General features: G+C 38.0%; 4 protein-coding genes across 4 annotated transcripts; 1 reads left to right on the top strand and 3 right to left on the bottom strand.

Annotated features, from left to right (window-relative positions):
• Positions 1–639: 639 nt before the first annotated feature.
• Positions 640–4,388, top strand: LOC104102107 (uncharacterized). Its single transcript, XM_009609730.4, has 5 exons — positions 640–1,014; positions 2,156–2,361; positions 2,893–2,991; positions 3,342–3,415; positions 3,808–4,388. The coding sequence occupies exons 1-5, from the start codon at positions 732–734 to the stop codon at positions 4,031–4,033; spliced, it is 888 nt and encodes a 295-aa protein (XP_009608025.1). The 5' UTR covers positions 640–731; the 3' UTR covers positions 4,034–4,388.
• Positions 4,166–6,883, bottom strand: LOC104102109 (pentatricopeptide repeat-containing protein At2g13600-like). The gene has a single exon (XM_009609731.4). It carries the CDS (start codon positions 6,799–6,801, stop codon positions 4,246–4,248), a length of 2,556 nt encoding a protein of 851 aa, XP_009608026.1. The 5' UTR covers positions 6,802–6,883; the 3' UTR covers positions 4,166–4,245.
• A 5,294-nt stretch (positions 6,884–12,177) lies between these two features.
• LOC104102106 (dof zinc finger protein DOF4.6-like) lies at positions 12,178–13,672 on the bottom strand. Its single transcript, XM_009609729.4, has 2 exons — positions 13,520–13,672; positions 12,178–13,105 (listed from the first exon to the last, which is right to left on the bottom strand). The coding sequence occupies exons 1-2, from the start codon at positions 13,541–13,543 to the stop codon at positions 12,326–12,328; spliced, it is 804 nt and encodes a 267-aa protein (XP_009608024.1). The 5' UTR covers positions 13,544–13,672; the 3' UTR covers positions 12,178–12,325.
• Positions 13,673–26,012: 12,340 nt separating this feature from the next.
• LOC138908169 (uncharacterized) lies at positions 26,013–26,579 on the bottom strand. The gene is made up of 2 exons (XM_070198817.1): positions 26,455–26,579; positions 26,013–26,316 (listed from the first exon to the last, which is right to left on the bottom strand). The coding sequence occupies exons 1-2, from the start codon at positions 26,577–26,579 to the stop codon at positions 26,013–26,015; spliced, it is 429 nt and encodes a 142-aa protein (XP_070054918.1).
• Positions 26,580–26,808: the final 229 nt, after the last annotated feature.

The following is a 26,808-nucleotide window of genomic DNA, read 5'->3' as shown; positions in this document are numbered from 1 at the left end:
TCAAATAACATTAAACTATTATCGAACTATTTATCCAATAGCTCGATATCGATAACCCATTAGCATTTTATCGGTTCGGGCTATCGGTTATACCCGATATATGCCCAACCCTAATATATACAGTAATATTTACATGATTTTTTCCGAGCTTATAGGGTGCCAGTGACCCCTCACATCTCCACGTGAGTCCACCCATGAGTGTATTACATTGTATTATATTGTATTGTATTGTTTGATGAATACAAGTTTGGATAGATTGTATCGTTTACCGTCGTTTCATGATGTCACACACCAATAATATAAAGAATAAGCTTTTAACATTACTAAAAAAATAAAATACGGAGTAGAATTATTATATAAAAAGTAGGACAAATAATAAAATATTATTATTTAATAATAAAAAAGGCAATATGAGAGGAAAAGGTAAGGTAATGACGCCACCACACTAAATCCGTTGTTAAATAAAATTATATATTTTGTTGTTACGTAACGACGAATTGACAATACAATACAATAAAATTTAAATAATATTTAAAATAAATATTATATTTAAAGTAACAATACGATCCCATACATTACATAACATTAGTAATAACTATGACGCTTTTATTTGTATAGTTAGAATAATCATTCTGCAGAAAGGGGAAAAAACGAGAAAAGAGACGGCGAAAATTCAATTTATATCCTTGAACGCAGAGCTGGAAGACGGCTAAAACAGAAGGAGCGAAGGGATGTATCTGAAAGCACCGTTTTGGAGCAAAGATTCGAACTCCGAATCTCAGGCGGATTCGCCGCCGTCAGCAGTGGCGGAGCTAATCAGCTCGCTTGAAAGGCAAAGAGTATACAGGGAGGTGACACTCGCACTGCGCACAGGACTCAGTGATGCACGTGCCGAGTTCTCCTTCCTCCGCATTCGTGGCCTCCGCGTCATCCTCAAGTTTCTCCGATCCGTTGCCGAGTCCGACACTACCATCAACCTCTTCTGTCACAGCCAATCCATTCCCGATCTTCAAGGTTTTCCTCCATTCTCTACCGCCCTAGGGTTTCTGCCATTAATGATTTTTCGTTTTATTTAATGTTCAGTCGTGCAATTTATGGAAATATAACTGAATGTTGACGTGGAAGTTGGTTATATCAATCGACCTCAGGGCCGCTGAGAATGTGGAAATTGTGATAATTACATAAATCGGAAATAGGGAAAATGAAATTGAGGTTCATCTTCTGTCAAACGTGCTACAAGGAGTTTAGGAAAAAAAAAGTTTTGCTAGTTTGAAAACCATTTATACCTCAGATGAGGCCTCGTGGAATTGGATATGGCTTCGGTTTGGGGCAGCTCGGGTACATTTTGTGTCAGCTTTATTAGAAGATTGTCAAAATTCATTAAATTTAAGCTGAATTTCATTTTCTTACGACAATGTTTTGTGTCAAATCTAAAGCTTTCAGACGGTATTATCGTCATAATCAGTTCGTTTTAGCTTCAATCTTTTTGTAAGATTGTTTGCACTACTGTATCAGCAGGTTACAAAAGAGTGTTTGATATCTTCTTGAGTTGAAATGCTAGTTCAGTATTGATGAGAATTTAGGTGTAAGTATTTAAACTTATAACTTGGTGAACTGTGATTATCAGTTTCTGATTGACTCGTGGAATGTACAATATGTTCTGAAGTATAATAGGAATTAGAAGGAGTAATGGTTTATTATTATGAAATTCTTTTTCTCTTTTATGTTAAAATCGGTATTTGCATGTCAAGCTAGCCTGTATATTTACAGTTTAATTTCCAGTGAAAGCAAGTCAAACGATGTTGTCTTTTCTGACTTGTTCACAGTCAAAAAGAGTGAAACTTCAGATGAACACAGATGAAGCCACACTACTTGTGAAATGCAGCAACAACTTATTAATCTTGGAATTTTAGGGGCAGTGACGCCGCTGCCTTTTATGTACATTTATATTCTGCATTGATGTTTATTCTGTGATTTTAGGGGTAAATCATCCAGTTTCTACTAAATGATTGAAACTTTCAGACATCAGTAGTATAGTTCTTATTATCATTATTTTGATGCTGGTGTATACAGGGATAATAAAAATTTGTACTTCGATATTACTTTGTTTAATTTGGAAAATGGACCAGGCTATTAACCATGACATATGCAACAGTGGTTCCAGTTCTTTTCAAACATTCCTTGAGAGATATAGAGGACCAGAGTGTAACCAGTCTAGACCACATATTTACTGTGGAACCTATGGAAATAACCAGTCCTTCAACTGATTCTGAAGTTGCCCTAGCGCTTAGAGTTCTGGAAGGTTGTTGTCTGCTTCATCGCGAGAGTAATGTTTTGGCCCATCAACACAAGGCAATCCCGGTAAATTTCCCTATTTTATTATGTCTTCTCAGAGAATTAGATGTGATGACTTTCTCCTTTTAGTCATGGCTCAGAAAATTGCAAACTATAATCTTCAAATGATTCTGAAATTTTCTGCTTGCCATGTCAATTATGTAGCTACCTTTTGTATAGTTGGAAAAGAGGTCTAGCTTTCTGTTTTCATTACCTTTGGAGATCATTTACGCGCTCAAAGTTTATGGTTTCATGAAAATAGGCACTTCAAGATGATAATAGGTTTAACTTGTTGGAAATAAGCAGGTTTTGATGGAATCTCAACTCCTATGTTCACCGGCAAAACTAGATGTTTAGTTAGTCTTTTTTCCTGGAACAATCTAACCCCTGCTAATAGTCCTGATGACTTTTTGGATTTTGTTAGCTCCCTGGTCATAGCATAGGTTTTTTGTACTCATGTTTTGGAGCAGCTAACTTTTGCACATCTTTTCTACTTATTTGCATATGCTTGATGCCTTATTAATGAAAACACCCTTACTTCATAATTAAAAAAAGCAGGTTTTGATGAACATACTATCAATCCGAGGAGTACTGGGACAAGGTGCATGCTTGGATGCTTTGATTGCTATAATGCTGGATTCATCTGCCAATCAGGCGGTAGATATCTTTTCTTTTGACTTACTTTTGACAGAAGTGATATAGAACAGTTCTATTTTCCTGTAGTATTCATTTGGAAGGAGATTGGTAGTAAATATTTCCTATATTCAGTTATTGATGAAATCATCCAAAAAGGTATTTACTAAGTGACTGCATCTAGATATGTTCCTCATTTAACTGAAGGATGCAAGATAAAAGATAAATCTGGTTTTAAATAAATAGGTTTAGTTCAAGAAATTAAGCAGTTCCATATCTATTTTAGCGTCACATGATGTGTACTTTATGTTATTGGTTCCTTCCTTTAGTAAATAAGCCCATGATTTTATCCACATTGACCGGTGATGTTCTAGGATTTCGAGGCTTGCAATGGCATTGAAGACGTCGCTATACTGATTAGAGACAAACAAGTAGACGAAAATTTGAGGTATTTCATGTCTTCAAACTCAGTTTCTAAATTACAACATAAAGTCTCTTTCAAATTGCAATGTGCATGACGTTCTTTTCCTCCAAGATCATCCTGCATGCTAGTTCTAGTGTATTGACCCTTTCCTTCTCTCCTCATAAATTTTGCGCTGACCCCCCCCCCCCCCCCCCTCTCTCTCTCTCTCTCTCTCTCTCTCTCTCTCTCTCTCTCTCTCTCTCTCTCGGGTAGATTAGAGAAAATTTTGTGGTGGCCTTCGACATATAGGAAAGTGCTATAGTTCCATTTCGGTCGAGAAAAGATAAAGCAAATCATGAAACACACTGTCCAACGTAAATCCAAGAATTCTCTTCGCCAATTTGCTTGCATGGTTCTGACAAACTTGATATCACCAGGCTCAAGTGTGGAGAATTTCTACTGCTTCTGATCGGACATGTAAACGGGAGGGAGAGGCCTCCCATGGCGACAATTCATGAAGACATAAGGCGGTTTCTAGGTGAGAAATCTGCATCATTGATATGGGCAGCTAGTCAATTTGGTTCAACACTTGATCCAGAACAGAGATTGACAGCTTTACACATTCAAGCTCGTAGAGTACTGGAGTCCATAGACCTTTATTGACGAGTAAGGCTTTCAGCATCTTGTCATTATGTAATGAGCAGAAGCCTCAGAGAAGTAGCAGTTTCACCAACAGTCTAACCTTGTAACAAGGGTCGACTAATAGGCTATGCAGAAGCCACAAAGAGGAAGATCCAGTTAATTTCTGGTGACATTAATATCTTACAATGTGAATTTTTGTAAATTATTTGTTCTATACAGAAGTACAATGCACTCTAATGTTCTACTTTTATTTGTGTTGTCAATATATTTAGTGTTTGATAAATCTCATCTGTTCTTTGATGGGATGTATCGCATGCTACAAATACGTGTATTTCACCTTTATCTTCAATCCAACTACATCCAGGACTTTTGTGCATTTTCCTCTCATTGATGAGTTGTCTTGTTTTGGTAAGATTACCCCATCTTCTAGCAGAAGCATATAAATTTGCTAACATGACATGATTCCCAGTGTTTCCTGGTTCTAGCTCGATGAGCTTGTTTGCTGCAATTTCACCAACCTCAAGATTCCCATGGATAACACAGCCTCCAAGCAAGGCACCCCAAATCACTGTATCAGGCTCCAAAGGCATCTCTTTAATGACCTTCAATGCTTCATTAAGCTTACCTGTTCGACTTAAAAGATCAACCATACATGTGTAGTGTTTTAATGTCGGTTTTGCATTGTAAGATCCCATCAGGTCGAAGAACTCCAGTCCGGTCTCTAGTAAACCTGCATGGACACACGACGAAAGAGCTGACAAGAAAGTTATGTCGTCTGGTATAAATCCATTTTCCAGCATTCTGCGGAAGAAATCAATTCCTTCCTCCCCATATCCGTGCATAGCATATGCCGTAAGCATTGCATTCTCTGTGACCAAGTTATACTTTTTAATGTTATCATAAGCCAGTCTAGCATGCTTGACACATCCACATTTTGCGTACATGTCCACAAGAGCCGATCCTATGTGGGTGTCTGAGTCATATCCACACCTAACTGCATAAGCATGAATCTGCTTTCCTCGGTCGAGAGTCGCTAACCTTGCGCAGGCTGGTAATACTGTTCCAATCGTGTAAATATCAGGCCTCAAACCTGAGGATTGGATGTCCAAAAACAACTGCAGAGCTGACTCATTACCAGCATTCTCAACATGGCCAGCAATAATACCATTCCATGTGTAAATATTTGGATCAAATCCATCTGCCTTCATCTTCTCGAGAGTGCATTCGACACTAAACATTTCACCAGAACGAGCATAGCTGGATATCAATGCATTCCATGTTGGTATATCCCTCTCATTCACCTCATCAAAAACTTTTTGAGCTGCATTCACATCCAAGCATTTGCTATACATTTCTACAAGTGCCCCACCAACAAAAGCATCTGTTTGCAGGCCCCTAACAATGGCACAGGAATGTATCTCCTTCCCACGTCGTAATAAACCCGTATCAGCACAAGCAGCAAGGGCACTGCCAAGGGTGAAGGTATCTGCTTCAATTTCTTCCTTCCACATCACCTTGTGAAACATATTCAAAGCTTCACCTAACATAGAGTTGTTTACATATCCTGAAATCATTGAATTCCAAGATATTATATCTTTCCATTTGCCTTCGCGTTCCATTTGATAAAACAGCTCTTGAGCCTTTGAAATTTCTCCATTCTCAAAGTATCCCACTAACATGGTGTTGTAAGAGACATCATTTTTAGTCGAGAACATTGAAAATACACGGAATGCATTTCCCATATCCCCACACCTCCTGTACACATCTATTAAGCCATTAACAACGAAAGAATTAGACATCAATTCATGTCTGGCCAGATATCCATGAATTGCTTTCCCCAAATATAGCATTTGCAATCTACCACAAGCAGGAAGTATACTTGCCAACGTTTGGGCATTTGGTTGGAACCCAACAGCTTGCATTTTGTAAAGCATTTCAATGGCCTCTTCGTCGCATCCATTCGCTGAAAATCCACCTATCAAAGCACTCCAGGAAATAAAATTTGGAGTTAGATTATCCTCAGCAGACATTTGGTTAAAAACTTCATGTGCTTCGCTTAACATTCCATTGACAGCAAAAGCTGTTATAACTGAATTCCAAGAAACACAATCCCTCTCTGACATATTACTCAAAAACTTTTTTGCATCCTCCAAACTCGCACATTTGCCATACATATCAATCAGAGCATTGCCGACATAAATATTGGATGAAAATCCATACTTGAGGACAATTCCATGTAATTGTTTGCCCAATTCAATGCCACCATAACCGCAACAAATCTTCAGCACCACCGGAAACAAGAAAAACTCCAAATCAAAATCCTCAAATCGAACCTGTTGAAAACACTCAAAAGCTTCCTCGAAAAGCCCATTAGTTAAATAGACATTAAGCACAGCTGTCCACGAATACAAGTTTCTTGCACGCATTTTGTCGAACAAGAGAACTGCATCATTAAAACAACCACATTTCCCATACATCTGAAGCAACTTAGTTTCCACAAACTCGTGACCGTGAAACCCATTTTTGAGCGCTTGTGCGTGCACTTGTTTACCCAACCTGGGACATTTGCAGGACTCAAGCACTGAAGCATAGGTGCTTGAATTTACGAGGTCGTCCAAAGGAGAGAAATGGGCCGGGCTCGTCGACATGGGTTGTGGAAAATGACGTTGCCGTGTTGGTTTTGATTTGTGAAAGGAAACCTTAGTAGCTCTGAATTCAAGGGACTCATACTGTGGCTGCAATGGTAGTGGCTGAGCTATGGGTTCCAACAGGGAAACCATTTCAAGCATAATGTAAGTGGCGAATCCTTAACTTCTCACATTTTATTACAGTTGAAAAAGATGAAGATGACTGGGTTGGGCTGGTTCGCACTGTTATTGGGCCGCCCTTTAAGATTGAACAGAGCCAGGAGACCGAAAGACTTCAAAAGTTTGTAACTTGTACTCTATTTTTTCTTTAGAGATTTCATAAGTTTGTTGCTTGTCTTGACATGTTACATCTATTTCGATGCTATATGAAATAGCTGTTTTACAGTCACAATACGTAAATGCGGATCCAGAATTTTGAATTTATGAGTTTTGAATTTTAAAAAATGCAGCTTATCGAGTTCTGAATATTTTTTTTTACATATTAAGTGAATTTCTTCACACAAATACCGAGTTTTGTCCAAAGCTAATAAATTCGGCCAAACCCGTAACTTTAATTCTAGCTCTGTCCTGAGTCCCTAACAATACAACACCCTGCCTCAATCGGGTTTTTTGAGGAGAGTTTATTGTTTTTATATTTTATCATCAAATTTTGTATAAGATAAGTTGATTGAAGAATGTAAATTATGAGATTTAATATTTTTTTGTTGTTGCTTCACGTACATATTCCACCACTGGTAGAGGTTCCAAAAGTCCACTAGGCTCCTTGTTCTCCAATTTGTATTGTTGGCAAATAAGACTAAGTTAGAAGCGCCCTGTCTCAACATTTATTTCCTCAAACAAAGGCTGTCACGCCAAGTTCTGATGCCTTTTTTGTATGTACTTCACAGGCCTTAGGGCAGCCTCCATAGGAGAGCATATATAATTAGTTAAATTGACCTAAGGTTTGCTCCCCAAATGAAATATTGTTATTGTTTAGTACTAGATTCTTCCGAACTGCCTATGAAATGACCCTAATCATCCGATGTATTTGTTAAGCTTGATATGTATGTTAAAACATCCAAAAATATATATTATTGTAAATTTACATAAATATCTTTGTAACTGAGATTTAAAAGTAGAGCGAAGCTTGATTGACACAAAGTTTAAAATTGCTCTATTCTTTGATTTCAACATTTGATTGAAGGGAAAAGGACCAAATATACTCCTCTACTTTCATATATTATTTACATTTAACTTCCGTTATATTATCAGGCCAAATTTATCCTACAATCAGCAAACTTTTAAAAATACCCCTTAATCTGTTAACAAATCCAAAATCTCTCAAATTCCTTTTATTTAAATCACTTGTTGTTAGCTTTTCTCAATTCTAAAAGTATTTACAGTCAGACCTCTCTATAACGGCATCCCTATATAACAAATCTTCACTATAAAATCCAAGCTTTTTCGGAACCAATTTTTATGTTATGTTATAATATATATTCTCTATAACAACACTTCGTTATAACATCCAAAAATATTCGGAATAAACGAGGCTGTTATAGAGAGGTTTGACTGTACAACATCCCAATTTTAATAAATTCGTTGCACCAAATGTATGGAGATTTTGCAAGTATTAGTGATTGAAGTTGTAGTTCCTCGGAGACTTTACATTGTCTAATTCAACTTTGCTTTAATTAAAAGCCTACACATTTTGCACTCTTAAGTTAGTCGACCGAACTCTATACTAACCAGGCAATGAGAAAATATATTTGAATATACATGTACATACATGATGATCAGCTGCATATAATACACAATAAATAGACCCACTAAATTCTACGATGTGTATATGGTTGAAAAATAAATAAAATTTTAAACCAATTTTATTTATTACAAAAAGAGAAATGGGTGCATTGGTAATAAAAAAAATTCTGAATAATTTGAATAGTCCGGTAACTTTAGCATTCACATCAATAGTAATTATTGAAATTAAAATAGTGGACCAAAAAAATAACAAATGAATTAAATAAAAGAAATTTGGGAGATTTTGGATTACTTAACAGATCAAGGGGTATTTTTAAAAATTTGCTGATTGTAGGGATAAATTTGACCGATAGTATAACGGTAGAGGTAAATTTGGCCCGATAATATAATTGAAATTAAATAATAACAATATATAGAGGACTATATTTGACATTTTTCCATGACCGTATAGTGTTGCCAAAAATTAGGTGAATCACATACTGGGTAACTATTGAAAGGTTGGCCGGTTGACACTTCTAAGTTCTAAAGGGGAATCTTGATCCAAATTTTGACATTTTAAAATTAAAATAAAGCGTATACGGTGGAGGGACATAATGATTACAAACGATAATTTTGCTCGTAATTGGAGGAAAAGAAATCGGAGAATACCGCTTTATCTAAGAGAGAAAAGCAAAGAACGTTCTGATAAAAAGGTAAAATTAGAAACAGACTGTCGAAATCTTTCCTGATCGTATTATGTTTCTTTCGGTGCTCTCCTCTTTAGCGAGATCATTTGATTCATTAGAAAGTGTTTAGTTGGAAGAATCATCTTTAATCATAGAATTCGAATTTGATCAACAAGATAAATAAATAATGAAAGAGAATGCTTCCCACTTTAATTGACGCAGGCCCCAATATACAAAAATTAAAATGTCAGTTGAAGGTATAACGGAAGTCATTTTGTATGGGAAATATTTTTGACGAAAATTATTAAAATTTTATATGATAACATTAGCAAATAGGCCATTTTCGATTAAATTTCTGTAAACTATAGACCAAAAACCATATCGAAATATCAATTGAAACAAGTAACTTAAAATTAGAAGTTAAAATAATAGTAATAAAAAATAGCACCCGCTTATAGAGGGACATCAAGGTAGGCTAAGGTACAAAATAAATTCCACTTTACACCGACCATTGCCGTAACAAACTAGTACTAGTAGCAATGACTCTTTCGAATTAAACAATACAATCTCCCAAATTTGACAATCTAACCTAAGGCGCTAGATCATCACATTCATTTATCTTCCTTTTTATCATGTGATTCAACAGTTGAGCTGACCAACACTTATGCCTATGATTTTGTTTCTCAAATTCTGAATTTGAGACTTTTTATAACAAACATATTCTCTTAAACTCGCGCTTGGATGGTAGCTAGACGTCGTTACACAGCCCCTCGGACATATATGATATAACCTAATCATGCAAAATCTTTTTGCTCCTTATCTTTTGTGAACAGACAAATTTTTGACAGCTTCGTCAACTAATTGTAAAACGAACAAGATATGGGATTTGTTCATTGTACTAAGCTGCGTGGCAAAGATGATCGGACTAAATCGACCATTTAGACAACAATCGACCATTAATTGTGACCAAAGACGCCAAACCATTGATTTCTTGTACGTATATATTTATATATACCCCTTGAAGACGCACGGATGTCCCTTTAATAATTGACAAAGATATCTATCGCTGAATTTGAAGAAAACGAAACTTTTATCATTTTCTCTCTGGACAAAAATCTACTTGTATTCTTTCGGTCTAATGTTTTTATATCCTCTATAGGTGAAAGCTCAATATTAGGTCTGTATGTAATTTAGTACAGGAAAGAAGCAGTCACATGCAGAGATTTTACAGTAACAAGGACATTAAAAACACCACATAACGCAAAATCCAATCATGTATAGGAAGTCAAAATGCTACGTTTTTCGAGATTGCAACGGGAGATTGAAACTAGTAGTCAAATTATGATCTACGAACTATTAAAGGTGGTAAGAAAGCGGATTTGCCAGAAATTAAGGACCGTTTCATCATAGATTTTGCCAAAATAAATTTAGATTTTATTTGACAACCACATATTTGATTATAGATTTTGTTTACATTTTGGCAAAATCCTAAATCCCAAATCCACCTCAATAGCTGATTTTGAGCCAAAATATTACTATTATATTTTTTAAAAATTGCCCCAAATTTTTGATTTTATAAAAGAGTGCTCCATTTATTATTTTGTAATAATGTTGCTTCGTCTTCTCGGTCACCTGATAGTGTATCATGTAGTTCATTATAAAAATGATAATTTTGTATCAAATTTATTTATGTTCAAGACTATGGTTTGACATAATATAATGAATGCTATTGATAATGGTACTGTTGGGTATTTGAGATCGTTTTTAGAAATTGTGGGTATAAGTCTATGTTTCATGTTTTTCCAAAATATATTTGGAAAATATGTTTTGAAAATTAATGTCCAAACACATTTTCATTTTCAAACTAAATTTCACCAAAATCAAAATTTTCAGAACAAATTTGGAAATTATTGCCAAACGCTAATAAGTATCCAAATTTTAAAACCTACGAGAAAATTTCACAGTCGACATCTCTAAGTGCACTATACCAAATTACCAATAAACCATGAAATGCAGCCAATATCGGAAACACCATTACACCAAAATTAGAAATAAATAATTAAGGAATGTCCACCCAATAACACCCCACTATTCCCAAAAAAAGGCTTTTTTGCTGAACATAATTGAGTAGATAAATTGGCTACATTAATTTTTCCATTTGGAGAGGATAATGTGTACACAAACTTTTATCCCTACTTTATCGATATCGAGTTAGATATGTTTGTTTCCAATAAAAACTCTGAAAGAGAGACTTTATGCTGAACATATTCGAGTAGAAAATTGACTACATTAATTTTTTCCGGCAAAGGTTACCGAGGAGAATGTTTGTAGGTAGGTCCTATTCAAATTAAGAAAATGCAATGCACTCTCTACCCCTTTGTTTTCTAGGTGCATGGGGGTGTGTGTGTATATATAAATAATATGGTGGCAGGATAATTGAGTAAAGTATGTGCCATAAAAGTAAAGGTAACAGCTCAAACGCATCATTCGTGGAAACATGCCATCATTCGACGAGATGCAACTTTAACGGATTGCATAAACTAAACAAGTTCATTTCTGCTTTTCTTTCAAGGTAATATCTTATCTTATGAATGGTGGATTAGTCTTTGAAAAGGGGTAATGTGTGTTAGCATGTGATAAAAGTATATATGTTCTCATGTTTAATTCCTGGTTGTTATCTTTAGAATCAATATCTTACTTAGGCTTTTAATCAAACATGAACAAAGCTGATTTTTAAGGTTGGAATAATAATGTGACAAAAGATTATAGAGCTGGAAAGAACTGACAATCCTCAGTAATGACCTGTCGACAAACTCAAAAGCAAGGAAGATAAAAGCTTTTACAATAGCCTTACGGACATAATATAATAAAGAAAAGTGAGATAAATTTTCTAAACTTAAATTTTTAAAACATGATAATACTACTGCAATAGGTCCCAAGTTCAAATCACACCACCACTCAAAAAAAATGTCACTCAAAAAACAAAAAAAAATATTGAAATATAATTAGTTTTTTAGATGAGGTTATCGCAGTTTTTAACAACCAAAAGAAAAGATACAGCATTTACAAGCATGACTCATAATTCAAAGTGATGCAAACGAAAGAGAAGTTTCATAAAGAAATAACACATATATTCTATCAGTTAGTAAGGAGCAGTAGTAGAAGTTTTAATTATACTGGAAAACAACTAAACATGTCACTCAGCCTGTAAAAATTAACTTAAAAACACAAATAGATAAACACCACCTTCTAATCAATTACCAAGATGATCCTCCGCCCAACATTCCATTCCAAAATCCATGAGATTCAGCAGCTTGCCCTCTATTTTGTTCATCAAACTCATGATCATCATTTGCCGTTGAAACATTCTTCAAATCATCCAAAGGGAAAAACAGTTTTGCTCCAGCAGTCTCTCCTTGTAAACTTCCATACCCATTATTATTATCAAACCCATCCAAAGAAAAATTAAGTGTAGGCTTCAAATCATGCAAATTAGGTAGCCCAGTTGATGATGATGAGTACATAATATTATTAGAATCCGAAATCTGTGGCATAATAGATGACATAAATGAAGTTGTGGAATTTGGGTTCATTAAAGGTAAGGCCATAAACTCAGAAATGTTACTGAAATTGCTAGTAGTGGATGGGTTAAATGTTAAATTTAGGTCATGGGGTTCGTTTATTATTTTAGGGTTTTGAGTAGAAGAAGAAGTTGGAATTGTGAGATCTGGAATTTTCTTGTATGAAGATGATGTGGAGGATGAGGAATTATTAGAAGAGGAATTAGATCTTTTATTTTTTCTTGAACCGCCACCAACAGGAACATTTCTTAAAGAACCACCATCAGTCCAATACCTTCTACAAGTTTTGCAAAAATACCTTGGCTGAGAAAGGCTATAATTGTTATAATAACAGAATTTTGTGTTTGTTGAATTGCATCTTGGACAATTTATTGCTTGTTCTTTTTGTGGCCTTGGCTTTCGTTCTGTTACTGGCACTGGCTTTGAGGGTTCCACAGCTTTCGCTAGTCCTATGCCCTGTACAAATTAAGAGAAGACAAAGAAAATAACGCCATAGACTAAGTGATCAAACAAACAAAACGGAAGCAACAAAACAAAATTAAAGTGATAACTAGTGCTTTACACTTTTTCAGGAAGTAGCTATAGCTACAAGTAGAAGAAGAAGCAATAAAAACAAATTAAACTGGCTTTTTAGGTAACTTTATTGGATAGTGGAAAAAGAAAAAGGACGAAAAAAGGATGATATGAAAGATCGCAATCAAAAAGGATGCATGGGCAACACCACAATTAATTACGATTAGAAATAGAAATGAAAATATGCAGACCCTAATATTATATATATCAAAACAAAAATAGCCTAGAAAATCTAAACCCTAGAAAGGTGTATTAATTCAGTAGATGAGATAGAGAAAACTATATGGTAATCTTTACCTGTGGCCAGTGAGAAGTATCCATATTGAAGAAAGGGAGGGGCAGACAAAAGCGGAGACGAAAAAGCAAATGGGGGAAAAGAGGGGAGTGAGTCGCAAAGCAGACGATGAACTTTCTAATACATGAGGCTCTGGTCCTAAAGTATGAAAAAAGCCACTTAACTTAAGATGGTCTCTTTGGCGGTTCCATATATCGGTTAGCTACCGAGAATAACATATTCTGTAATTTCATTAAAGATGTTCAAAATTTATAAATATATTATAATTTGATTTATATATATTGTGTAAAATATTGTCTTTAATTTGACCTATGTATATATTGTGTAAAATATAATCTTTAACCTACATTGTGACTCCATCACTGAACATGGAGGGCAGAAATATGTGAGAGCACTTTTTTTATTTTTACGATAAAAGTCATTTTGTGAGGAAAAATAAAAAAATTATTTTTTGCTATTTAATTCCAAAAACACATGTTTGATAAAAAAAATGGAGAAATATATTTTTCTCATTTATATGAAAAAAGTATTTAACCTTTTTTAGATATCTTAACTTTTAATTTTATGTTCCAACAAATATTAAGATATTATTATCGATCTTTAAATACTTTAAAGCTTCACAAAACACTATATTTGCTAATGTTATTCTTAATTTTGATCCATACTTTTGTTGAAATTTATTTTCACGCACCAACTAAAAATCAGAAAATATTTTTAGGAGGAATCACTTTTCATTGAGAATGAATTCCGTCGTACAAACACACTGTTTTTTTAAAAAAAAACAAAAATCAAGATTTCAATAACAAAAGCCGACATGTTCAAATGGAAAAAGGATATCTTTTTAATAAAAGAATGTGGAACACCAGATTACGAGGTATCACCTTTTGCTTCTATAATTAAACCAATTCTATTTCATAACTCTAAATTCAAGAGATCAGTATATTCTTACTAGAATGCGATAGGTAGTCATAATAATACTCTCATCGCTCCATAATAAGTAGTTTTTTATATCTATATTAAAAAATTTACCTTTTAATATTAATTAGTAATAAAATTTACTATACTAACATTTACTATCTCTTCACATAAATATTTCTAGCACATACTCCAACACTATTTACTCCAAGGGCAATGTAGAAAAAAAATAATTAATTTATTCTTAAAATCTGAAAAAATTACTTATTTTGGACCATAAAATATCAAAAAATCACTTATTGTGAACACCGGAGGGAGTATTTCTTGAATATACGTTACTTTAGCTCCATTTGAGACGGTGAGGCATAAAAATGACGTCCATATATAGTTCCACCATTAGTAACAAATGACTGACTTCATATAGCTTATAATTAACTTGACACATATTCTCAAAAGATAATGCTCCTTCTCTCTCAAATTCTATTCTTTCCATTCATTAGTTGAATTCGACGCTGTGCTAAGTACATAAAACCTAAAATTTAAACGAATTGTATTTCATAATTGTTCAAGAGATCATGTATTCTTTCTCGAATGCAGTGGATCGTTAATATAAGTTTTTTGTATTGTGAGTTATGTACTGTAAAGGGTTATTTTATGATTCGACCATTAAACTTTAACAGTTCACTTGACTCTATGTTTTCTTAGATCTATAGCTCAAATGGCGACAAATGGAATTGATATCTTCTCAAATTATATTTTCTTGTTTCATTCGTTAAATTCGACATGGCTAATTTTAGGAGTAAAGTGAAAGACTATTAGATTATGTTAAAAAAACAAATTTAAAATAAATAAAACCTAAAAAGCAAAACAACGACATGCTACTTATTGCATTTGGGGTTACTTTTTCACATCAATTCAAAATCACTTTCATAGTTTCAAATACTGTAATAATTTTTTTTTTATTTAGAACAAAGTAAGAAGCAGTACTATGTCCCTATGAAGTAGGGTTTACAAAATAGAATTTGTAGCATCGTCATTTTTAGTAGTTCGCAGTCTTCTAGGATAAATTTGTGTACCATGTACGTATATAGCCTGTTGGATTCTTTTTTACTACGCACTAGATTCCGTTAATTTCCTGCCGTCTGTTCAATCTATTCCTCGTTTTGATAAATACTTACTTACACTTGTTATTTATATTAGATTGTACTCCATTCGTCTATGTTTACTTGTCTATATTTAATTAGACATACTCCTTAAAAAGTAATTAATAAAATAATAATTATGGTATATCATCTCTAATTATTATTATTGAAAAATTAACTTTAACTATTATAAATCTAAAATATTAAAAAATAATAATGGTGAAATAAGTGTAAAATTATCTCTTGATTTTCCAAATTGAACGAGTAAAAGTAAACATCCTATTTGTAGTATAGAAGACAAGTATACATGGACGGAAAGAATATTAACGCGACATGGTCAATTGATTTAATGGTATAGAAATACAGATTAATTAATTAATTATTCCTATAATTAAGTGATAATATTTATATTTTAAATATGTATCAATTAATTTGATATAGTACCTGTTACAAGGTGAATACTTATCCTCTTTTTTCCCAAAGCTACTATAAATAGCCTTGTACTTCTTTATGAAGGAGACGAGTTACCGAAAACATTTAGTCAGCGTTTTCCAAATTAGGATTTGTTTGGAACAATTTCAGTTCACTTTAGAGTTATCCGGTCTGGTAATAACTTCATAATTAAGTTTTGGATAGTTGGACATGTTCATCAATAAATGTATGTTTACCCTTAAAATCGGATAACAATTGAATTGACCAAATACATAAAGAGCCCCTTAAAGTTAGCTTCAAATTCCGTTTTGACACCTCAACTGAAACTGTTTCTATTAAACACTAAATACCAATATAAATTTTGCCTATTAGGCCATCGTCTAACCACCAGTAAACAAAAGTAAGAGTGTGAAATCAAACGCGATGATGTGGCCAAAAAAAAACAAATCAAATAACAACACTTGTATTTAACCCAAATAACATATTAACAATATACCTCCCAAAAAAATATAAACTTTTTTCCTTCTCCACCTTGCCTCTCCTATCGTCTTTTCTCTAAATGAACCTCTCCCGATCATCACTTTGCCCCTTTCTCTGTCAAATCTCTCTCACCAGTAAACTCTCTCTTTTAACCATTTTTTTCTATTATTTATCTAAAAGAATGACAGTTGGTGAAGTTTCACACCGGTGTCGTTGACCCTTCTGGTTCCTCCGACTAAAGCCCATCACTATCATTTGTTTTAAAGCCATGATCAGACTCCATTAATGGAGTCTTACTGGCTACTTTTCCAGTGGAACTTCTCAAGAACTTTTTTGTCCCAAAATAAGAGCCAACCCTTGAAGAAATTTATCCTCTGTTATTTTTATTTTTCCTTTTCAATTTCATCTGGGTATTATTATGTTGGTATTTTGATTTCTTCTTTAATGAGAAATTTATAAATTACCAGCTTGAAATTACAAATTTGGGTGTATCTGGTCTGGAATTGTTTGAAGAAGATGTGGAATTTTGATATTATGATGCGAAGTGTTATTTCCAATGGTGGATAGGTGGTGGAGTTCGAAGTGATTTTCACAGTGATAGTTCGGTGGGGGATGGAGGTTCTTATGTTGTGAAGGTACATGTGGAGGAATTGGCCAAAACGGTGGAGGTGGGAATGAGGTGGTGATGAATACAGTGGCTATGGAGGTGGCGTGGTGGGGTGATATCTGCAGAGAAGCCAGATAAAGGAGATGGAAGAAAAATTATAGCCTAATCTTTAATTGACACTCAATATTTTGTATCCACGCTTTCAAAAAGAAGTGTGATATACTCACTTTGCCACCTCAGTATTTGTGTCTAATAGGCACAATTTATGTTAAAATTAAGTGTTTAATAAGAAACAAACTAAGTTAAGGTATTAAAATAGAATTTGGAAGCAACTTTAAGGGGTCATCTATGTATTTGGCCAATTGAATTTATAAGTGATTTTAAGGATACGTGGATTAACTTGACACAAAACGATAAATTATATTGCATTGAAATAAATGATGATAAAGTTAATACAAACCACACGAATTAAACAGTCTCAGCCTTGGAAGGTTAATCACCTTTGAGCTGGACGTACTTCGATCGGTATCAAGACACAAAAGAACAAGAGCTTAAAGAGAAATAATAATGTATTACTTTGGAATGCGTATTACAATCTGTTTTACAAGTAAATAGATCCCCTTTTTATAATAGCAGAGTCCTACATTAAATACAACTCTATAAAAGGTAAAAATCCTCTAATTAACTGATTGCCGATCTCTTACCAATACGTGCCGAGATCTTCGCCGTGATATTCGATCGGTCACGGATATCACAGCCTTCTGTTGGCCGAGCTTGACTATCTGACAACGTTCTTCGAAGTTAATAGAGACTAAGGACCGATCCCGAATCACGACCCCGACATCCTCGAGGGCGGGCGTTATGGTACAAACTCCAAATTGATGAGATTTCTACTTCGATCTAAGCTCTCCCTGTTACCATATCTCGAGCTTGGCTTATCATGTCAGAGACCGGGATGTACTAAGAGACCGGTTCTACCAGTATACAGATAGTCCCCTCATTTTTCGGAGAGTAGATGACAAGAAACAATATGAGCTCCCGATTCTCACTTCGATATACCGTGACAAAAACAATAAAATAGTTGAAACGTCTCGTCGGTCTAGTATTAATGGCATTAAATGCTTGTCAGTTTCCAGTCGGCCACTCCCAGATGTGAACCATCGCTGAAAAACTATAAATACCCCTTCCTTTGTTCTTTCAAACTTTACATCCAAGCCTTCTGCCCTCGTGTCTAAGAAATTTCAATACTTCCAAGCACTTATACTCTAGTTACTTTGAGATCTTTTATAAAAACTCTCATTCGTCTTCACCTCAAACCATTAAGTGTACTCTTTTAACTTCTTCTTTTTCCTCATTTTTTCTACATCTTTCAAAGAAATGGCGAAGACTTCAAAATCCGTTCCCCAAAAAAAACTCCATATACCTCGCGGCGGGCTACCAAGGAAATCGTCTCACGTATTGCTTTCGAGGAACCGGTACCTGAATATCCTCTGAAAATGTTCATCCCCGGAGGGTGCCCAGTTAATGTTGATTTTAAGGTCGAAAAGCCCTCCTCCGTACCAGGCCGGTGCGAGGAGGTCTCGAAGTACATCTGCTCAATCACCGAGGATATTCTCTCCAAAGTAAAAAAGGATTGAAACTGGGTTGACAAACATGTGGTGATTCTCGAACCTGTCGAAGCCATCACCACCCACACCAAGGGATTATTAAGTGTTTATACTTATCCCTTCATGCTGGGCCCTTTGGACCCGGTTATCATCAACTTTTGCAAAAATATGAGGTAACCCTCGGTCAAATTCACCCTTCTTTCTGGAGGATCGTAATCCTTCTCCGTTTCTTTGTAGGCAAGATCGAAGGGTGCCCTTTCACAATCGACCTCCTCATGCATTTATGCAGTCCCCGACTCTACCGGGGGGACTGATCAAGCTCGCTCGTTGGCCCAGTAATGCCTCGTTCTCGAGTATCAATAAAGATCCAGATCGAGGTTGGCTAGGTCATTTCGTCCGAGTGAGGACCTCAGACTTGATCTAGGCCGAGCATATGACGTTCTCTAAGAAGTAGAACATATCATGTAAGTATAATTTTGCTTCCAAGATTAAATTTATCGCTTTTTTCCTTTCTTCTTATCGGTGTTCTGTGGTGCTGTAGCTGTTGCTCGGATCCCAAATGCAATTCCTCGACTCAAGGAGTGGGTCGAGGGCATCGTATTACAAAGGCCTTATTCCGAGCGTTCGTGGTGCGAGCTTTCAAAGGGCCGATAGGAGGACCATTCGTACGGTGAGATCTCTTTCATGAGTAATATTTGGTTTCCCCTTTGCATCATTAAGTTCTTACTTATTTTATTTCTTTTTGCATGTTTATCCAAGGATATCAAAATGAGGCCCCCATCCGGTAGCGATAATTTCCCCACCGAGTCCCCTGCTCCGAGACATGGTGAAGAGAAGAAAAGAAAGAGGGCTACGAGTTCTCCAAGCTCTGAGAAAAAGAAGCTAAGGAGAAGGTTGGTGCGTAAATAAAAATAAAGCACCAGTGATCGATTACCGTCTCCGGATTCACTCTATAGGCTGAGGGACGAGTCCGAAGGAGAAAATGGAGCCTTTGATCTGATGGCCAGCATGCCATCGTGGCTTGAAGGTCAAGGGGCCTCTGAACCAGAGGGAGGCGATGCCGATCTTCCTCAAGTTAGGGAGGTCGAGGAGGAGGCTGGGACCGAAGCTTCCTGGGAATTGGGAAATGCCCCGAAGGAATCACTCGGTGTGATAGAGATCACCGAGTCACCCTCGTTTACTGAGTCCATGTACAACAAGGCCCAAATGGATAAAAGACGCCCCAATGAGGGGGGCCATTATGTGGACGACCACTTCCGCGAGTTTTTTGACGAAGTGGACTCTACGGCCATGGAGGAAATCACTGGGTTGGGTGACTTAGAGATACCTAGGAAGAGCCCATATGCGGGAGCAAGCAGACCTTCCTCGAGCCCAAAACTGGTCGATTGATTCTCTGTTGCGAGTGTGGATCCTGGCCGGAAGTGATCCATCATTATCTCCCTTTCTGAGGACGCCCGGGTCCTCTCCGTCCCCGTAGAGCACCCTTTCTATTTAACGAAGCACAACAGGCGTTAAACTGGGTAACTTCAGATATTCCTCGATGGTTTTCAATTTCTACTTAGGCTATTTTATAGATAACTCTAACAATTTTACTTTGCGCTTGTAGGCCTCGGTGCTTTGCCACGAGACTTTTCTCCGATACCGTGATAAGTTTAAATAGCTCGAAGCCGAGGTCCAAGGGCTCATTGAGAAGAGAGATGCTTATAAACTTCTCAGCGAGCAGTTTGAAGGGGAGGCTAAGAGCCTCCGAGTTGAGCTGGAGGTTGCTCGGAAGGAGCATGCCGACCTGGTTGAGCAGGTAAAAATATATGAGGTTAGTGACAATGAACTAGATTCGGTGACTGATGGTCGAAATCCGCAGGTCCAACAGAAGATCGATCGGATCGATCGGATCGACCAGCTCCAAGCCGAGATGGATGAAATTAAGGCCGAGACCGAAGATTGGAGAGACATAATGGACCGTCTGGCCTAAAAAAAGGGTACTCGAGCGTAACTGACTTCGGCTGAGGTCCATCTTTGAGCGGCAAAGGAAAAGGCTGAGGTGCCGGCCAAAAAGGTTGAAGAGCTCTAGTCTCAGCTAAGTTCGGCGGCCTCTAATCGAGAAATTATGGCCAAGGAGCATGAACGGCCAAGTCAGCAGTCATGGGTTTAAAGTCGATGCCGACGAGATCGTGTCCTAATATAAGACCGATGCTGAGGCGGCGTAGGACCACGTGAAATACACTGTTGAATATGAGAAGCGGTAGTCACGAAGAGAGGCCCTTTATGGAGCAAAATAAGATGACACATAAGAATAAGTGGAGAATGGATCAGATAAGACCGACGCATCTCTTTGACAAACCGGAACAATACCTATAATGACAGAGTTGGATGCATCTGCCTTTGTACAAGCAGGAAGGGCATAGTATCTGGCCTGGCCTCCCCCTCTAGGATGACCTCTACCTACCCGACCTCCACCTCGAGCTGGCTGAGCAGGTGGAGTGGTAGCTGGTACTGTAATCATAGCCTGGGGACCCGATGGAGCACGCTGTTCCTGAGTAGTCTGTGGAGGTGCACCCATCCTAAGTCTGGGTCAATCCCTCACCATATGGCGAGTGTCGCCACACTCAAAACAAGCACTCGGAGGGCGTGGTTGCTGCGACTGGCTTCGAGAACTGAGTCCATGTGAGTGAAGCTGCCTCTGCCGGACTACCTAACTCATAATCACGCCATCACTGATAGGCCGCTCCTCTAAGCTGGAGCATAGTAAAAGAAACCTCACTAGACTCCGCTACACCCATGGTACAGAGGATACACTGACACTCTTCAAGGAAACCCTGAGCATCCTCTGACGCCAAGCCACTAAAAGTACCGAACATGCTCAGAATCTGTGCCAAGGTCTCCTGAAGTGCTGGTGCAGTAACAGACGTCTCAGGTGCCTGCGCTCCAACTGAGGCTGCTGGTGGCTCCTCTGTAGCAGCTCGTGCGGGTGCTCTGGATGCACTACGTGGACTTTCTCGGCCTCTACCCTGGCCCCGGACTCTCGTAGCTCTAGCAGGGGGCGCGGGTGCCTGGTCATCTAATCTGCCTGTACGTGTCCTCACCATCTGTGAGAGAATAGAAGACAGATGTTTAGAATTTCAAAGTTAACAATTTCGTACGAAAAGGAATTAATAAAGTGAAATTTTTCCTAACAGTTCCATAGGCTCCCAAAGATAAGTACAGATGTCTTCGTACCGATCCGTGAGACTCTACTAAACCTGCTTGTGACTCATAACATCTATGAACGTAGAGCTCTGATACCAACTTGTCACGACCCAAATCTCCCCTTGTAAGATGTCGTGAAGGCACCTAGTCTCTACGACGAGGTAAGCCTAACAATTTGCGGAATAATTAAAATAAAAGCATAATCAACCACTAAACTTCAACAGATAACTATATAACTGAAAAATATCGCTCGGCATGTACAAGTAAACCTACACTCGAGTATAAACAATTCCCAAAGATCCGGTAGTCACAATTCACAAGCTCTAGGAATTTGTCTAACTGTTTCTATACATCAGTAACTAGAAGAAATAAAGGAGGGACAATATGAAAGGGATAGAGGGGGACTCCGAGATCTGCGGATGCTGGTAGATATACCTTGAAGTATCCGGAGCAGCTAGTACGCAACTAATAGCGGGGCTGGTAGGAAGTACCTGGATCTACACACAAAACATATGCAGAAGAGTAGCATGAGTATACCACAACGGTACCCAGTAAGTGCCAAGCCTAGCCTTGATAGAGTAGTGACGAGGTCAGGTTAGGGCCCTACTGGTATATAATAATTTAAAGTAGAAAAATATAGCAATGTAGTAAGAGACTGGAAATTTAATGAGGAGAAACTACAGAAAGATAGCAGCACAGTACATAGGGATAAACAGCCGGGGCACTCTCGAAATACCGTCTCGTAATCCCAAAAGTAAATGCTCAACAGGGGATCTCCCGATGTACCGCCTCATAGTCCAAAAAATAAATATGCAGGGGGATCTCCCGAGGTACCACCTCGTAGTCCACAGAGTAAATATGCAGGGGGGTCTCCCGAGCTATCGCCTCATAGTCCCAAAAGTAAATATGCAATAGGGGATCTCCCGAGGTACCACCTCGTATTCCCAAAAGTAAACACACAGCTCAAATTTAATGGAAACAACAATTGAAGCATGAAATCCTACAGTTTAAGACTAAATACAAGTCAAGGAATAATAGGAAATCAACTAAGCATGTTGTACAGGTTTCAAATAAGCAATTAAGACACGTAGACATGCGATATTAGGCTAACAGCATAACTACACATGCTGGTAGAACTCAATTAAGATGTAACAAGTTACTGCTCTGTAAGAACTGGGTTTTATAACAATTAGCCCGTGTACGCACTCATCACCTCGCGCACACGGCACTCACATATCACAGAAGTATCACAAGAGTACCAAATCCTAAGGGGATTTCCCCCACATAAGGTTAGGCAAGTTACTTACCCCGGACCAAGCTCAATTAATTTGTAAGAATGCCTTTTCCACGACTTTCTGACTCCGAGTGGCCCAAATCTAGCCAAAAGCAATTACTTACCGTAAATATAACTATAAGAAACTAGTCCAATTAATGAAATCAAAACGTTAACAAAAAATTAGAAAATCGCCCCAAAAAGTCAACCCGGGCCCACATCATGGAATCGGGTAAAAGTCACAAAATACGAATACCCATTCAACCACGAGTTCACTCGTACCAAAATTACTCAAATCCGATAAAAAAATCTCAATCAAAACCCAAATATTCGGTTGAAGAACTTTCCAAGCTTTTTCCCAATTTCTCAACCTAAATCCTTAATTAAAAGATGAAATTAACGATAGATTAGTGGAATATAACCATAAATGAGTTAAGAATCATTACCCATTAGCTTCCTCTGAAAATCCCTCAAATTATCGCCTAAATTCGAGCTCTCAAAGTCCCAAAGTGAAAATGAGATCAAACCCTCGTAATTTCCCCTTTTCTGCCCAGTGATCTCGCACATGCGGACCCATAGTCGCACCTGCGACGCTGTACCTGCGAAATTTCCATCGCAGGTTCGGACTTGACTTAAAACACCTGATTCCACTTCTGCGATCAGAAGGCCACACCTGCGAACTTTGTCTGCTTCTGCGGACTCCCCATTCTAGCTTACTCTCTGCTTCTGCGAAACATCAAGCGCATCTGCTGGCTCGCAGATGCGGTATTTCCCTCGTACCTGCGATTCCGGGACAGTTCCTCAAATCCCGCTTCTGCACTCCTTAGCTCACTTCTCCGATCTCGCACCTGCGATGGGGACTCCGCAGGTGCGATTACACCAGATGATGCCCAGCTTTAGCAAATCCTCACAAGTCCAATCCTAGTCCGTTAACCACCCGGAATCTACCCGAGCCCCCCCGGGACGTCAACCAAATATACCAATAAGTCCTAAAACACCATACATACATAGTAGAGCTCTCAAATCACATCAAACAACAACAAAAACATGAATCGCACTCCAATTCAAACTTAATGAACGTGAAACTTCACATTCCTACAACTAATGCCGAAACCTATCAATTTACGTCTGATTGACATCAAATTTTGCACACAAGTCGTAATTAACATTACGGACCTCCTCCAACTTCCAGAATCAAAATCCGACTCCGCTATCAAAAAGTCCACTCCCCGTCAAACTTTCCAAAAAAATCAAGCCATTTCAAGCCTAATTCAGTTACGGACCTCCAAATCACAATCTGGACGCGCTCCTAAGTCCAAAATCACCCAACGGAGCTAACAGAACCGATAAAACTCCATTCTGGATCCGTATTCACACAGTTCCAACTACGATTAAAATTCTAGAACTTGAGCTTCCGTTTTAGGGACTAAGTGTCCCAAATCACTCCGAAATTAAGAACAAAACCTCCCGGCAAGTCACATAAGCATAAGATGATACGGGGAAAACAGTAAATAGGAGATCGGGGCTATTACTCTCAAAATGACTAGCTGGGTCGTTATATCCTCCCCCTCTTAAAATAATCATTCGACCTTGAACGGGAATAGAGACATACCTTAAGTGGTGAAAAGTTGAGGATAACGGCTGCATATATCATGATCGGTCTCCCAAGTCGCCTCCTCGACCGACTGACCCCTCCACTGAACCTTCACTGAAGCAATGTTCTTTGACCTCAACTTTCGAACATACCTGTCCAAAATAGCCACCGACTCCTCAACATAAGATAAATCCTTGTCCAACTGGACTGAGCTGAAATCTAGCACATGAGACGGATCGCCATGATACTTTCGGAGCATAGAAACATGGAATATTGGATAACTCCTGCTAGACTGGGAGGCAAGGCAAGCTCATAAGCCTTGGGCTCACTTTACCCTTCTTCCCGAACCTCATGACACCCTTCATAGGCGAAACCCGGAGCAAGACCCATTCTCCAACCATGAATGCAACATCGCGAACCTTTCGATCTGCATAACACTTTTGTCTGGATTGGGCTATGCGAAGTCGATCCTGAATTGAAGCATCCTGAACCAAGTCTGTATCCAATAGCCTAGAACAAACCCACTAGAGACCGACATCACCTACCATACAAAGCCTCATACGGTGCCATCTAAATGCTCGACTGATAACTGTTATTGTAAGCAAACTCCGCAAGTGACAAGAATTGATCCTAAAAACTCCCAAACTCCATCACACATGCACGGAGCATATCCTCCAGTATCCGAATAGTGCGCTCGGTCTGTCCGTCCATTTGAGGGGAAAATGTTGTGCTCAACTCAACCGAGTACCCAACTCATATTGTACGGCTCTCCAGAACCGCGATGTAAACTGCGTACGCCGGTTAGAGATGATAGATATCGGCATGCCATGAAGCCTGACAATGTCACGGATATAAACTCGAGCCAATTGCTCGGAAGAATAAGTAGTCATCACAGGAATGAAATGAGCTGACTTTGTCAGCCTATCCACAATCACCCAAACTGCATCAAACTTTCTCTTAGTCCGTGGAAGCCTAACAACGAAATCTATAGTGATCCGCTCCCATTTCCACTCTGGAATCTCTAGCTTCTGAAGCAACCCACCTGGCCGTTGAAACTCATACTTCACCTGCTGGCAATTTAGATACCGAGCTACATACTCTACTATGTCCTTTTACATTCTCCTCCACCAATAATGCTGCCTCAAGTCCTGATATATTTTTGCGTCACCCGGATAAATGGAGTACCGCGAACTGTGAGCCTCCGAGAGAATCAACTCATACTCAAGCAAACCATCTATATTGGGCATACACAGCCTGCCCTACATCCTCAATGCACCATCATTTCCAATAGTGACCTCCTTAGCATCACCGTGCTGAACAGTGTCCTTAAGGACCAGCAGATAGGGGTCATCATACTGATGGTCCCTGATACGATCGTAAAGAGAAGACTGAAAAACCACACACGCCAAAACTTGACTCGGCTCAGAAACATCCAATCTAACAAACAAGTTGGCCAAAGCCTGAACATCCAAAGCCAATGTCCTCTCTGCTGCTTGTAGATATGCTAGGTTCCCCAAACTCTCCGCCCGGCTACTCAAGGCATCTGCCACCACATTGGCCTTCCTGAGATGGTATAGAATAGTGATATCATAATCCTTAAGCACCTTTAACCACCTCCACTGACGCAAATTAAGTTCCTTCTATTTGAACAGATGCTGCAGACTCCGGTGATCAGTGTAGATCTCACAAGGAACACTGTACAAATAGTGCCGCCAAATCTTCAAGTCATGAACAACAGCTGCTAATTCAAGGTCGTGGACAGGATAGTTCTTTTCATTCACCTTCAACTGTCTAGACGCATAGGCAATCACCCTGCCGTCCTGCATCGACACCGCACCGAGACAAATCCGCGACGCATCACAATATACAGTATAAGACCCCGAACTTGTAGGCAATACCAATACTGGGGCTGTAGTCAAAGTTGTCTTGAGCTTTTGAAAGCTCTCTTCATACTCCTATGTCAGCCTGAACGGAGCACCCTTCTGGGTCAGCCTGGTCATAAGTGCTGCAAAAGATGAGAAACCCTCTACAAAACGATGGTAGTATCCCGCCAAA

This window comes from Nicotiana tomentosiformis, chromosome 3 (genome assembly GCF_000390325.3).
Source record: "Nicotiana tomentosiformis chromosome 3, ASM39032v3, whole genome shotgun sequence".
In the NCBI taxonomy this organism is placed as follows: Eukaryota; Viridiplantae; Streptophyta; class Magnoliopsida; order Solanales; family Solanaceae; genus Nicotiana; species Nicotiana tomentosiformis.
This window is presented reverse-complemented; position numbering and strand designations above follow the sequence as displayed.